This window comes from Sebastes fasciatus, chromosome 12 (genome assembly GCF_043250625.1).
Source record: "Sebastes fasciatus isolate fSebFas1 chromosome 12, fSebFas1.pri, whole genome shotgun sequence".
In the NCBI taxonomy this organism is placed as follows: Eukaryota; Metazoa; Chordata; class Actinopteri; order Perciformes; family Sebastidae; genus Sebastes; species Sebastes fasciatus.
The window spans coordinates 28,238,555-28,254,541 of record NC_133806.1 but is presented as its reverse complement, the minus strand read 5'-3'; the positions used below and the strand labels follow the sequence as shown (position 1 = coordinate 28,254,541).

The 15,987-nt window shown below is 43.3% G+C and overlaps 1 protein-coding gene across 1 annotated transcript in view; it reads right to left on the bottom strand.

Moving 5' to 3' along the window:
• LOC141779629 (E3 ubiquitin-protein ligase RNF19A-like) overlaps nucleotides 1-15,987 on the bottom strand; it is a 30,554-nt gene that overhangs the window by 3,980 nt on the left and 10,587 nt on the right. The window contains exons 2-9 of the mRNA XM_074654526.1: nucleotides 9,828-10,838; nucleotides 5,616-5,824; nucleotides 4,419-4,563; nucleotides 3,822-3,984; nucleotides 1,629-1,743; nucleotides 1,227-1,388; nucleotides 677-890; nucleotides 417-560 (exon numbers count right to left, since the gene is read on the bottom strand). Of these exons, the coding sequence (XP_074510627.1) occupies nucleotides 417-560; nucleotides 677-890; nucleotides 1,227-1,388; nucleotides 1,629-1,743; nucleotides 3,822-3,984; nucleotides 4,419-4,563; nucleotides 5,616-5,824; nucleotides 9,828-10,555 (1,880 nt within the window). The 5' untranslated portion in view covers nucleotides 10,556-10,838. The remainder of the gene's footprint in view (nucleotides 1-416; nucleotides 561-676; nucleotides 891-1,226; nucleotides 1,389-1,628; nucleotides 1,744-3,821; nucleotides 3,985-4,418; nucleotides 4,564-5,615; nucleotides 5,825-9,827; nucleotides 10,839-15,987) is intronic.

Sequence of the window (15,987 nt, the reverse complement as noted above, 5' to 3'; positions counted from 1 at the left end):
TTAAATACTTGACAAATCTCCCTTTAAGGCACATTTTGAACAGATAAAAAATGATTGATTTTTTAACTATGGACAATCATGCAATTAATCTTGATTAAATATTTGAAGCGACTGACAACCCAGCCTTACTACCCAAAGGGGACAAAGGAGTATGTAAGTAAATAAGTGGTTAACATCAGTAACTTGAGCTGTGGTTGAGTTTTGACTCCTCATAACGTCACGTTATCATCAGCTCACTTCGCTGTAAATGCAAACTTCGGCTGCTGACTCGTTAGCGAGTGTTAACTATGACGTTACCGTTAACATCAAACACTCTAACGTTAGATAACTGGTAGCGTTAATACTAGAAAAACATATCTCATTGATTTGGGAATAATAACAAGCTTGAGTCCTCTCATCCAGTAAATGTTGCTCACCTGTCGAGGGGCATGTAGGCGTTAAGAATGGATCCAGCCATTGCTTTGGTGCTAGCGTTGTCGCTGATTGTGCCCAGGCTGACGGTGCCAGACTCGCCGCTCAGGCTGCAGCGCTCCTTCTGCACATCAGCCTGCACCTCCAGCCTGCGTTGGGGTGGAGGAGGAGGGGGGGTGTGATTTTAGACAATGCAGGAAAGCACCATGAAGTCCAAAGTTGGACCAACATTTAAATCCCATGACATGTGTTTCTGTTTCAGTACCTGTTTAAGTAATTGACCATGGCGCTGCCAGAGAGGCTGCCGGTGATGCTGGCTCCCGCCAGGGCCATGGTGGACGCCGTCTCACTCAAATTGTCCCTGATGGCCCCCAGACGGTCCATGTGGCTGCCGCTGGCACTCAGGCTGCCTGTCATCCCCCCGACACTGCCTTCGCCTATACTAGGGTTGTTCCTGGTGTCTGCCACTGACGTAGTATCTACATTGAATGTACGATCATAAAAAATAAACATTTAAAAATATAACAATAACAATGGAACAAAAGGCAGAGCTGTGTCTAAAACATGACACGTTTCTAATTAAAGTTTTTTCTAAGAAGCCGCAAGCTTTTGTTCTCACAGAAGAGGCACAATTTTCTGTAAAAGAATAAAGTGAAAGAACACTTGACATGTGTGAAACCAGCAGCAGATTTCATTTGGACACGGACTCCGTAGCGTATCGGTCAGCAAAAGGAAAATTCTGCTGTTTGCTGCCTTGGGCATAAACACATGGAGTCACTTTTGGGTGTCAGTGGGGGGGTTATGGTGAACCTTACCGGTGGCAGCGGCCCCACTGCCAACATTCATGTCATTCTCGTCGTCAAATTCTATGCGAACTCCTTTGCCATTCCCAGCTGAGACACCACAACCTCCGCTACGGCACAGCGAGATGGGCACCACGCCGTAGACGTAAGCCAGCATGATGGGAACTCCGATGCCTGAGGGGTGAAAGAGACGGAAACACCAGGGACGTGTCAGACCAAGGCACTGGAAAAAAAATCTGTGAAAACAAACTTTTGCATAATATGAACTTCAAAGAAATTCCTGAAGCTAGCAAAGTCAAACAAGGAGATGTCAATAAAGATCCTCAGGCATGCAGAGAGCTAGAGCGCTAGAGGCAGAGACACACAGAGAAAGAGAGAGGAAGGAGGTAAGGAGATGTTGGAGAATAGACTGACCGACGGTGACTGCAGCCACCACTGGAGACACAATGACAGAGAGAGTCACTCCACCAGCGATCACCAGGTTCCTCTTGTGGTTGGAGATATCTTTGCCTTCATAGCGGTTATGAATCTAACAGAGAAAGAAAGGGGAACAATGAGACTCACAGTCAGATAGAGCAACTTCTCACAGGGTTTTCCCATTAATTACCTAAACTGTAGTGACCCGCCATAGTCCATTTTGTCCCGCCACAGTTTCATAATGAACCGAAAATATTTTTACACATCTCAACGGGTGGGTTGGCTCGCCATCGCCGGGCGCATTTCCTCCGCGACGCTGCCCGACTCTAGTTCGGCGCGGAAAGGCCCAGGGGTCGAAAGTGTCTCGAGGCTCCCACCGTGTACTCGTCATGCAGAATGTCCCATTTTAGAATAATATATTACTGGATTATAAGTATTGATGCATTAAGGTGTTTTTATTTTAACTACTTTATATACTTAATAGGGCTGTCAAAGTTAACGCGTTAATAACGCCACTAATTTCCTTAAGGCCTTAACGCAACTTGTGATGTTTAGGTTGTAGCAGGCTCAGTTTTAAAGCTAGAGTGAAGATACTGGCATCATATGAAATTAGAAAACCTAAAGAACCATGTCATACTAGTTCCCTCTAGAAAGGGCCTAGATGACGCTCCAAACTTGCTCTAAATTTTGGCGAGATTAAGACTAAATCTAAAATAGCTGCCAAAACTAACACCTGTATACAAGACTGAAAACAGCAACATTGGAACAGAGCCACAAAGACTGCTTGTTAACTATTATCATAAGATTCCTGCTTTTTAAGTCAACAGTGACAAAGTAGAGCTGATATGACACGTGAGCACGCTGCCAGTAAATGGCCGTGGTCCCGGTGTAGTGATTCACCAGGATGCAGATATAAAATCAAGTCTGAACAGCCACATTCACCCAGTGCGTGTGGAATGCAGGTGATTCATGCTCAGATGTTTCACATGTGATCGCTGCCGAATGTGGTCTGGTTTTGTCGGGGAGGAGTGTTGGCTCCGCCCTCTTCTTGGCTGGCTTGAGAGGGGAATTCTGGAGAGCCTGAATACTTTCGTTTCACTGTAATGTCAAGTTCTTACTGAACAGAGCTGATGACTGTGTATACACAGAAACACCAACACACAGGGCAGGTTACTGACAAATCACCTCAGCTGGCTTCAGATAACTTAAGCTGGGCATACACTGTACGATTTTAGAAATGTTGTTGTGTAATTCCTACTCCTACTGTACGAGCAGATTGTTTGCAATGTAAGGCCAAAGCTCACGATTTATGTGCTCACACTGTACGGTCCGATCGTCAGCCACGACCAGAGTGATCACACTGTACGTGTAAAACTCGTCGGCCCCTGAGAGTCGTTCTGGTTGTTGACAGTTGTCAATAAAGATTTGTTTGAAAGCTCCGAGGCAGGTAAAGTTAATTTGCTAGCAGAGGTCTGTACGGGTCACAATGCTAACGGGGCAGAAATGTGATGCCTTGATCATCTGTACCATCCTGTCTGCTGACACGTCTAAAAAAAAAAGAGGCGCCCGCATAACGTTATATGGACTCGCAGGCTAGGAAGACGTGGACAGTAAGGCTTGTCCATTTTACAGAGAGAACTGGAGGTAAGCTAGCTACGTTTTACTATATGTATTGTACATTGTTATCCTGACAGCTACGCTCCGATTACTGTAAAAAGAGGAGAAAAAAGGCAACGAGGTTGGGGAATTGGCTCCCCCCTACACTGCACGGCAAATGACGCCCGACGAAAAACAGAAACAGGCTAAAATCGTACAGTGTATACCCAGCTTAAGAGCCTTGGAAAAATACAAGACAGTATGTGTGTTAGTTTCATAATATAAGTTACTGATTGATGCAGTGCTGGTCTCCGGTCACGCACTGCATTTACTTCCTCATCTGATGAACTGTGAAATGCTTAGTTGTGTAACGCTGACTATGTTTACAACTGGAACGAAAGAGTTACACTTTGTGTGAAAGAACTCAGAGCACTCAGAATGAAACCTTGTGTCTTCATAATAAACCATACAGTCAAGTGTGACTCTGAACGGATCCCTGAGTCAATGTGCTGCCTCATCCAGGTCGTGAAAACAAGCAGGAAAACTTAAATATGTTCCAGACTAGAGTACATTAATGTGTCTCCAGAGCCTCACCTTCCTTCCCACATATACTGGGATGCCAATAATCATAGCGGGGATGGCGATGCCGGCGATGAGTGCGATGCCAACGGGGGCACCCACAAGGGTTCCCAGTTGCCAAAGAATCTTCTTCTTCCTGCTCCATGGCTTCTTCCCCCAGAAAGTACAGCCTGACGGACTGAGAGAGGTAGAAGGGAAAGGTTAAGAAAAAAAAATTAAAACAATGGAGGCTAGGCTAAGCATTTTTCATTCATACGGTTGATACTGTAATAGGTCTTCAGCTTTTTCATCCCTTGTTACACAACAGCTTGTCGGGAAGGCGGTTATGTCTCCGCAGATACCGACAGTGACGATTGAGAGGGATTCTTTTCCCATCAGTCTATACATTGTTTTTTAGGGGATTGTTGCATATTATACCTTAAAATATTTGAATCGATTGACAGCCCTATACAGAACTGAAAGAAAAATGTCAAAACAAAGGTTTTAAGTGAGCTGGCTAGTTGTGGACTGCCACGTATTAAAAGAGACCCATAAACATTTTTACAACGGCAAATATGACAGTGTTTATTGGCCTGGGCATTATCTGAAAATCCAGCGTGCTGGCAAACTGACCTCAGGTAGTGCAGGTCTGAGATTTCCTTCATGCAGAGCCAGCAGAACTCACAGCCGCAGACGGCGCAGGTCATGTGGTTACAGCTGCCGTCGTTCATCTTGATGATGTAAGCAGCACAGCGCGGACATGGCTTGATGTCATCAGCTGAGAGGCACAAGGATGGAAAGAGAACATGATTTCATTGTGCATAATTTATTATTTCACTGACTAGTTACACTTCTGCTGTTAAACTAGGCCTGGTCAGTCAGGTAACATCTTTCAAACTTCTTCATGGTGAGAAAAAACATCCCCTACAAATAATTTGTCACTTTCTACTTTGTACATGTTGTGGAAGTCCCAGATATGTCAGAAAACCAAACGTTGTGTCTGGGTTCATAACATCACCTTCCGGCGCTCTGTGAATTTCACCGAGCTGTATCTAGCAAGCCACACGTCGCTACTGCGGTATGAACCCAAAATAAAAAGATTGTGCTGTGATTTAATTGCAATAAACACATCAAAATGATGCAGAAATAACAAAATAATGATGCCGATGTGTAAAAAGTCTGAATTCATGCTTTGACAGGTCCATCCGCAAGACGACAAGCAAACAACTCTTAAAATGCTTGTTTTCTGAATGGAGTTTGGATTGATCAGTACCAGGCTATGTAGCTGCTCCATCAACACTCAGGATAAAGTCATCTAGGTATAAATACGGCAGTGACGTTGTCGTCTGTGGTTTATACATATACATTTATACACTAAGTTTCGCCCGGTCTCTGTACAGATGTGATGTACTATCGTAGCTCTTGATGACCACAGACAGATACAATCATTTTTTCCTCCATTTCTGATTCAACAACGTCAGTGACGACAGGAGGAGAATCTCAATGCAGATAGACTTTCCCGACACAGTGTCACGCAAACTCCTGCGAATACGCAAATGGCGCAAATTTCATGAGTTTGCGTTGTGCCATTCACGTCGCCCGCCGTGGATTTGCGTCTATTCGCCTCTTTGCATTGACTTTGTATATAATCGCGCCGCGCGAAAAGTTGGCTTCGCTCTTGGTGTGAATGCGCCATTAGAGGAAGAACTATGCAACACCATTACACTTGTGGTAAAGTTCTGGATATAATCTATGCTCATGTTTAACAATGTGTGAGTGATTTGACAGACATGCATAGGATAAACAGAGAAAAAGAAAAGAGCAGCCGACCTGCAGCTCCGCTCTCTTGGCTGTAGCTGAGGGAGGACGAGCGGACCGTCCTCAGGCGGAGGCTCTGGGCTCTCTGCTGTCGTGCTGCGTCACAGGTCTGGTTGGGATGCCACAGCTGCTTGCAGTGGTAGCAGAACTCTGTACCACAGCCCTCCCTGCCGCACGTGATCTTAGGACAGCTGGCACAACCGAAAGCGATCACCGCATACCTGGTAGAAGACAAACATAACATATTAGGCACAGGTTAAGATTTAATAAACCGTGATGACATCACAGGATGAATTTGGTCTAAGGTCACAGGAAAAACAGAGAGATTGGTGTCTGGAAGCACAAATGAAAACAGTGGTGTTACAAGCAAACAATGCATATATAAGTAAAAGTGTTGCACATAAAATAAAGGTGCAGACAACAAAATAAGACATCTGACATTTGAGAAGAGGTGATGCAGAACTGTATTCATTTTCTTAACACTTCTACTAACGTAGCTGGGGCCTATGTTAGCATTTTAAAACACCAGCTTAATCCATCTTGTTATACTTATATTAGTGAGCTTCTAAAATGGCAAACTAGGCAACCACTTTGTCTCCCTCTTTTTATCAGCGCTGTGATATATCATCTAAAGGCTGCAGGGTACTCCTCAGTAATGATGCTGTGTCCATCCTCAATCACTGCGTTCACTAGTAAATTACATGATAAGTGTGGTTTCGATCTGAACAGGACATTTTGTGTGCTTTAATCATTTTTATTGTATCAAACAGAGTCTGGAATAAAATCTACAGCTGTTGTCAGTCTGCCTGGTTCCCCCAGTAGCTGTGTCTTCTGCAATCGCATGTGTATTTACAAGACACAGCACAGCAAACCCTAACATCTCTGACAGATTGACAGCGGAGGTGATGCGATGCATGATGCATTGAGACAAAATCAGGGCGTGCTGACAAAAAGACAACGTTCAAAGGTAAGAGAAGTCCGTCTGTTTGAAGGATGACAGCTGCAAAATACTGGCTAGCCAATTTCCTGAGGGAAACCCTGGAGTGTGTGACGTAGTTGCATCCGACTGTAGCCTCCCAGCCCCTCTGTGACTGACCCAAGATTAAGTTTCAATCACAGAGCCACAGAGAGCCTGGGAGACTTCCTCCGCCGTGGATCGCTTTACTCTACTGAGGACTGAGTGTAGAATGCAGACAGACACTGAGGAATAGCAGAGACGTGTCAATCTTATTTAAAATCATTGTCAGTAAACAGCCAGCACTGAACACTACGCAGACTAAGACAAGATAAGATATACTTAATGGTCCCCAAGGGGAAATTTTGCTTGAGCAATAGTGATGCACACAGCTGCAATCAGCGTAAAACAATACAAAGCCAGCAAGACATAACAGTGGTACACCAAAGACGCAGTAAAAAAACATATTGCATATGCCCATTATACTGTATATGACAAGCCAACCACAGAAGATGGCAAGCAACCGCTATGTTCGTGTTTTTTTTGTTTTTTTTATTCTTTACAATGGGAGCGCTGTGTATTTTCACTATGCTACAGTGATAATACAGTATTCTATTCAATAATGTCAGATTAATACAACCATATGTCAAAAAATGCTGAAAATATGAAGTTTCTTTTCTTCTTTTTTTTACCGTCTTTCACCCTGGCTCAGTATTGACTTGGCTGGCGAGATGGGTGGGTGGGCTCAGGCCCAGAACTTCTCTGATCCCTTTACAAGGTGCACCTGATTATGTGGGCCAAATTACAGTACGCCGAAGCTATTGTTTCCAGGAGGGGGTCATTGGATCACATGTGCCTTCTGTGAATTTCACAAAGTTCTCTGAAACAATGAACACAAATAACTGCGTAATAAAACTGCATGATGTTGGCCAAAGCCTCTGATCTCCAGGGAAGAGGAAAAAGCAAGAGGAAAGGACAGAGTACAGAGAAATTGAAAAAAATAAAATGGAGGGAAACTCTGGGTTGAAAAAATAAAAATCTAGTCTCCGAGCACAAGAGATACACATTTGCCGTCTGACAAACGTGAGAGGAAGGAAGGACTCGACTAAGGACAACGACATAAAGCTGAACTCAAAGAACCAGTGAACACTGTGTTCACTGCTACAGTTACAGCCAGCTGACCACCGACATATGCACACTTTCTGTGTCTGTGCTGAGGAAATAGCTGTTCAGGAATCTGTATACACAAACTGAGAATATGTCTGATAAATTGGAACTCTATTGTAAAGTTTGCTTTGGCATTGTGGTCTTTTGCTTGTAAAAAAAAGAAAAGAGAAGAATAAGCTGAGCTCTATCTCACTGACTGCTGCCACCATCAATTCAACACACTCAACTGGCAGTACAACAGTGAACTAGTGGCAACAATGGTGGACACACACTGCACAAACTGCAGCCAATAGTCAGCCACAACGCTTAAAGAAGGCCATCTGACGTCCAACTGTTGGCTTGGTGTCCTTGGGCCTTAGAGGAAAGGACTGAAAATGGAGAAAAAGATACCGTGGCAAGACTAGGGAAGGCCAATACATCAATATATAAATAAGTATCCTGGCTAGGGCTAGGGCTGCACAATTAATCGAATATTAATCGCGATCACTTTTTTGGCTTCCCACAATTAAATGGCAGCAATATTTCTGTTTAAAAATGTGTTCCTGCATGTTGCGGCTGCAATCCAGAGCAGAAGAGTAATAGACTCTATATAACTTGTTTGGAAAAACAAAAATGCACTGAATTCAGGTGTAGAAGAACCTTATTTTAAGTCTTATTTGTATGCACAAATGTGTTAAATAACAGGAATGTAGCCTAGCACAACGTGAAAGTGAAAGTAGCAATTTTGGTACAATATTATTTTGCTTCTAGGAGATACACTGTGAATAAGAACCAGGCTTAATTTGATGCAAATATTTGTACATTAGCTTGAAAGAAGCACAACATGGAAGTGAAAGCAGTGCTTGGTTTATTTAAATATGAATAGAAATATTTTGTCCCTAAAATCGCGATATATAATCATGATCTCAACATTGATCAAAATAATCGCGATTATCATTTTGGCCATAATTGTGCAGCCCGAACTAAGGGTGGGCGATATGATCTAAAATGTATATCATGGTATTTCTTTGTTTTTGCGGTGATGGTATTATATCCATTATTCCAAAATTAAAAAGGGATACTTCACTCAAAACATGATTCCACCTCTTTTCTTTCTACTGTCAATGTAAGGGGAAATATCTTAAAAAACAGATGTGTTTATTGGCTCCAAATAAGATTGAAAATGAGCTATAGGCCTACATGTGTTTTGGGAGGAGTAGCCTGCCACATAATGTAAATGTAATGTGATTCACAGCTAACAATAACAGCCATGCTGTTGTTTTGACTTGTGAGAGAACATGTGCACATGGGTGTGCTAAACCAAAATGTGTGTGTGTTTATCACTGTAATGATCACATGCAAAATCCATGTCGTGGCCAAACGTGACAACTGTGACATTGATCCTGGCTGTATTGTAATTTCTCAAAATTCAGTCATATATATTGGGATACTTCAGTATGCCAATACTGTCCTGCCCAGTAGGATAAACTTGTTCTAGCTCCAAGCAAATCCAAGGCAAAAGTCTAACATTGTTTTATGATACAGCTATTTCAACTTGTCACGCCTCTCACATTTTTTTTTTACCCTCAAAATATATTTTGTTACTATTCTGGTCAAGGTTACAAAACAGGACATCCCAGAAAACAAAACAAAACATCCAGTTGCCAAAGTATTCAAGGTCACTATGGCCTCAGAATGAGGTATAAACAGTACTTGAAGAAAGCCTGATGGGACGGGGGTGGACGGGGGGGGGGCTTTATAGCCACCTGACCTCAAACAATTCCTGGAAGAATAGGAAATGGCTGTGAGCGAGAGAAAGCGAAGAAGAGAGGGAGAGTTTTTAAACATGATAGAAACGGGTCTGCTTAAGGATAGTAATTCTCCCAAATAAGTTAACCTTTTCAGGCAGCAATGTGTGCTGTGTCTGTGTTCATGCATCTTCATCCCTGGTTCAGGATTATAACTAGATCTCAATGGTTTATGCTTATGAAGGCACACATCTGAGGGAAAACACATTTGAGAGATTCTAGATATGTTCATGGTTTATATGACAGGATCAGGATCAGTGTGAGCTGCATCACAGTGTATGTTATGGTGGCTGTATATTTAAGTTCACTTCTTACCCACAGTCCGGCGCAGGGCACCAGCGGCAGTCAGGGTCAGCCACGAGCCACCTCCTCAGCATGAACTCCTCGTATTTCTCCATGAGCGCATGGTCACCCAGGATCATGCGGATGTCGTGCGGGTTGAAGCGCTCCGAGCACTCAGGGCAGCTGATGTTGACACGCGACTCTGAGATCTCGATGCGCAGGTACTGGCGCAGGCAATCGATGCAGGAGCGGTGGTGACAGGTCATGATGTCAGGGAAGTTCTCCCTGGAGTGGCGCAGAAGGCACAGCGGGCACTCCAGTAGCTCTGACCCCACCCCACCCCCCACCTTGGCGGAGGAGGAGGAGGAGGCGGTGGCAGAGGAAGAAGGCCCCGAGGCAGATGAGGTGGAGGCAGCAGCAGAAGCAGCAGCAGCAGAGGCAGCTCCGGTCCCAGCCACAGAGAAGAAGGCAGAGTTCTTGTCATTACACATCTCAGAGTGGATGCTCTCGATGCTGGCGATGCCATCCACCCCTCCAAGCCCTAGAGGTCCAGGATGTTGGAGCTCTCGGGACCTTTGGCGCCCTGATTTGGGCTCCCGACCTCGCCGTCTAAAAAGAGAGGCCAGGGAGAGGCGCCTCTTCTTCGGGACCTTCTTCACAGAGGGCAGAGAGATGGAGGAAGCAGTGGACTGCAGGTCCCGGTCAGAGCCCATCACCCCACCGCTACCACCACCCAACTGCTGGTGCTTCTGCAGGCTCATCTCTAGGGAGGGAGGGGAGGGGTGTGCCAGCGGGGAGCCAGGGCTGGGTAGCCTGTCCCTTGCATGTGCAGGGAGGTCTGGGAGTGGGATGGAACTGGAAGAAGGGGTAAGGTGGTGGATGGGGGAGGGGTAGGGTGGGCCAGGGTAGGAGGGCAGGGCTCCTGAGGGCCCGTCTGCGCTTAAGACATGGTGGCTTCTCCTGATCAACCTCGTGGTCACATCTAATAGCCGGATTTTGGCGAAGGGGTGGGGGTCACCTGCTGCGAAACTGATGCAACAGAACCTGGAGAGAGCAAAAGAAGAAAATTGTGGGGAAAAGGCGAGGGAAGGGAAGAGAGGGAAAAAAGGAGGGGGAGAGAAGACAGGAAGGTGAGATTTTAATATATGTTTATATTCAATTTCAATAACCACTCAGTGAAATGAGTGTAATGAAACAGAAATGCAAAAGGCCATTTTTCATTCAGACACACATTCTTAAAAGCTATACCTCAAAGTGTAGAAACTAAAAAACAAAATTGAATCGTCAACGTTATCGGTTCTTTTATCAGTGCTTTGCATAGTTAAATTTGTTGTAATTTATTATCCCACTGCAGCATCTCCTCTGCTCTCTGTGTCTGGAGCTACCACCTCCAACTACACAAACAAGCATTCACATGGAGCGAAGGTAACTACGACAACTACGCTTATTGTAAGTGCAATAAAACCGTTGCCAGTAAAAAGCCATCAATACACCTGTTCAACAAGCATAAACAAACATGTAGAAAGGCGATATTTCAATCTGTTCAGTCAGCAGTCTCTCATCCACCACTGCGGTTTTACACAATAGCAAATTGTTACAAACAAGCGAAAACAAAAGCCGTCTGTATGTAGTCAAACTGTTTAGCTTAGTTTGCCACGTATCCTAAAATTCTTGTAAACTAATCTGCTGTCTGAGAAAGGCAGCCCCTCCTACCTCTAGCATATACTGACATTTATGTTAAATGCATTCAAACGGCCCCGATGGAGCTGACCATGGATGTGTAAAGAGAACGGAGCTGACGGTGAGAGCTAGCGACGCAACTAAACTGTTAACAAAGGGAACGGTATATACAAAATACATATATGGAAATAAGATTGATTGGATTATATTCACCAGAAGTATAAAATATTACATGTTCCTTATACATTACAAATAAAATACCACTAATTTGTGAGATAAATGTCTTTATTCTTTATTTTTTTTGGTTGCTGGAAACAATTTAACAAATAATTCCTGACAATGACTGATATATTTGACTTCAGGACATCTCTGACTACATACATGCTGAAAATTAAACATTTTAATTTAGATATTTTTCAAATTAAAAGTCCCTAGAAGTCTATGATTCAACTTCTCCCATGGTCTAGTGTTAAAAAGGTTAACAAAAGTCGCAATAAATCGTAATATCGAATTGCAATACTTGTAGAATCGCAATACTTAAAAATCGCAATACATATCAAAATGGATCCCAAGTATCGTGATAGTATCAAATAGGGAGATGGGTGTATTGTCCCAGCCCTATAATTTCATGCATTTAATTTCCTTGAGTGCAGCCTTCCAATACTCCAATGCTTATTCAATAAACACTGCAGTATTCCTATGCCATGTATTTGCTGCTTCTTGACATTTTGCTCAGTCAATATCACAGCTGGCAGAGTGCAGGTTTGCATAGCTGATCAGCGCGTCAGTCACAGAGCTGAGAAGAGAGGACAAAAGGTTGACAACCTTGGACGGTATTGACGCAGAGAGAGACAGCACTCTGATGTGTCTGTAAGATCAACAGTGACAAGGCCTGGGCCCAGACGTCCTCTGCTGATAATGGCAAACAGGAGGAAGTGTGAGATAATAATGCATGGTTTTGCGTTGGTAGACCGGTTCCTGATGTAGCAGCAATTCAGACAGCGACTACTGTAAATCACAATTGCAAAGGCAATGTAAGTGCACAACAGCAACTTACATGAATTTTCAAGGTGACATAAGGACATTTAAGGGACATAAATAAAGCTAGATAGTCACAGTCTAAAATGAATCAGCTGAAAACACAGCAAAATGATGTTAAATGTCAAGGAGAATGGTCTAACAAACTAACACTTTACATCATATCTAGCTGTACAGGGCTAAATCACTGATGTGAAGCTTAAAAAAAGAACAAGGGTCAAAACAGCAGAAGATTTAACAATTCACAGTAACAAAGACTAAGATTAACATTTTGGATTCCTTAAAGATCCTCTACAGAGGCATGATCTTGCAATTTCGACAGAACTTTGCTGGTAAGATCTGGTAATTTCACAATTTCCTGTATGACAAAACATGAACCGTAACTGAAATCTCCATGTCTGAGCGTGTTTTTGTGACTAGTCACACACAAAAATGATAATATCAGGACAGATGGCTTCTGAGCCAATCTGATGCGTGTTCTGTCCACTTGAGAATTTTACACATTCGAGAAGGGTGAGAGAAACAAAGAGCCAAAGAGAGGGAGACTGTGAACTAAAACAGTGCACAACTGCAGAGGAAAAATAAGCTACAACCCAAACCAATACCAGATTTTTGGAAGTTAGGTCTATTGTTACATTTAAATATAATGCATACACATTTTGCATCAACTGCTTAAAATGTGCCCAAGAGGAAAAGACAAATCGTGTACAGTAGCAGGTTATTCTACAGTTGAACAGACATGACTGCATCACCATTTCCTCATTTGTGATAATTCAACTCACATAGAATTATGTTCAACTGAGCCTTCTGGAAATTCTATGTAATCTTGACGCAGCTTCCTTTTTCTTGTATCACATGCTGTAATTTGATGTTTTAAATTGATCAGGCTTTCCAAGAAACTATGCATCAGACCGGCAATACGTCATCCAGAGTAGGCTCGCATGACCACACCCCCTTTTGGGGGAAAACAATCCTGTGTCCCTCATAGACGGTAACAGAGTAAACAGAAGAAGTTGAAAATGTCTCCAAACTTCTCCTTTAAACAAACCAGTAATAGTAATAACGCTATGCTGAAGAGTTGCTGTAGTTGGTTCCACCAACAATAAATCCCAAAACTCTGATCTCCAATTTGTTCCCCTGCTGTGTCCTAAAAAAGATCTAATAGAGGAGCTTTATGACTCCAGGCTATAGACCAGACCAGCAAAGCGTCATCTCTGAGGCCGCGCTCCCTTTTGGGGGAAAGAAACTCGCCGTCACAGGAGAGAAAATGATGAAAAGCTGTTGTGTAGCGGGTCAACCGAGGCTTTCACACTGACATCTGAGGCTCATACGATACGTGAATATTCACTGTCAGTGTGCTAAATGGCTAACTGATGCTGGTGACAGTGACTAGCATGGCTAGCTAACATTAGCTTGAGTGTGAGGCTGCTGCAGTAATACAGTCATACATTAACGTTATAGCAGCATCAGACTGTCGTCTCCAACTAAATCTCAGCCTATAGATCAAACAGTTGGCTGTTAACACGTTGATTATTTACAGACAACACTTAGCCTGATTCAATCATATGTAGCGATGTCTGGATAAGCAATATCTGGCCACTGTGTTGGACGGGGGAAGACTGAAGGGACATGGTGGTGATCAACCTTAATTTATTAAGGTATCGTGAAAGCTCAGGTTCAGGCAAGGTCGCAAAATAATTATTAAACATGTGTATAAAACAAACATTCGTATAACAAGAGATGTTTGCATACAAACTTTTCAAAATTACAATCCAAACATACTTAAATTGCATTGCAGTCTATGGGATCTTCGTATTTCTATCCCAAAAGGGGTGCAGCTAGTCATAACGTGCAGAATTGCTTCAGTTCAGATGGATAGACAAAGTATATTTGTAGAGAAATAAAGGTCTGGCTTTAAAATTATGATCTGAAATGCGCAAGTACTTCTGTCTCCTGGACAGCCCACTTCTTGAGATTTGCTTTGAGAAATTTATCTGGAAGGAAGGGGGAAGATTGTGTACAGTTTCTGAGGAAATCCATGTGAGCCAGTAAGTACAGATTGGCTTCAGAAGCCTCAACCGCAACGAACCAACAAAACCATGTAAAACTGCATTTGAGAGTCAAGATCATCTACACCCAGCACAGAGAACAGGACTGAAAACCAGTATAAACTTGATATATTAATATTGATAAACTTGATTAAACCATAGGTTGGTACCAGTTTGCTTCAGCACTGACTGTACTCTCTGTGATTCTACATCTGTGTTGTGCTTTGTGTTTCTGGGAGTGGTGATGAGAGAGAATGTCTGTTATTTTGGGAGAGTGTTGCTACTGAAATCCAGCTTGCTCACTGGGTGTCCATGCCTGATTATGTGTGTGTGTGTTTATCTGTGTCTTTGGTTACACCTTGGCAATGAACCACGCTGTGGTGGAAACGCACACAGGGTAGTGCCGAGGGACGCAAACACACACACACCCGTAATCTACCCACACAAGCTGGAGGGGCCTGCAGAACATGCTCTCTCACATATGTGCATACTTTATAAGCACTTACTGCAAGTGTAGTAAAACAACCTCCACAGCCTGTCAATCTGCACCACTATACCAAAAGATCACAAACAGCACTGAGCACAACACCTCTACAGCTGCAACCAAACCACGGACACTACCAGCACAGCACTTCTCTGCTTTTCTGAAACACATGCTGCTCTTTCTCCCCGCCCCCCTCCCCTGTTCCACAGCTCTGACTCTCCTTGCTTTGAGCCAGGTCTGAAAACAGGAAACTCTGATGTGGTGTGCGCTGCAGGGCTGGCCTTAGTTTCTCCTTCACATTTGGTATGGGAATCACAAATTACCACTCCCATAGATGCATAAAGGACTGCGCATTTACTTTTCATCTCGGCGATGTTGAACATACATGTAAACACTTATTCTCCCATACACTTTATACTAAAGTAAGTTCGTTAATAGTCTGCAGTGCACGCAGTAACGGACACAGTGGGCTTCAGGGCTTTCCCCTGAAAGTCGATGAGTCGAATCATCGTCAGTGACCCCTCCGTTGATTTTTTTTTTAAGAGGCTAGATCTATGAAGAACTTTGTGCTCTTGTAAAGAATGTTGTGCACTTGTAAACAAATTAATCATAAACCAATTGGTTGTAAAGATATGAATGGTGACTAGGCGTGTCACGATTGCGATTCTAAATCGGAAATCGATTGAAATTAGCTTCCGATTTCAATCATTGAAAACAAAAGCAAGATCGGCAATTATTTTCTTTTATCTTCGCCCCGGCTACATGTGTGCATCCGAAGGCAAATACAGCTTGTCTCAAAAAAAGGTCACCATCTCGCGTCATGTTCAAATCTATAAACCAGCATAAAAATCATAATTACCAATATAAGCCACGTCCCTTTCACACAGGGAGCAGAGAGCACCATAGCCCCGGGAAGTGGCCAGGTCCGGGCGAGTGGTGCTGC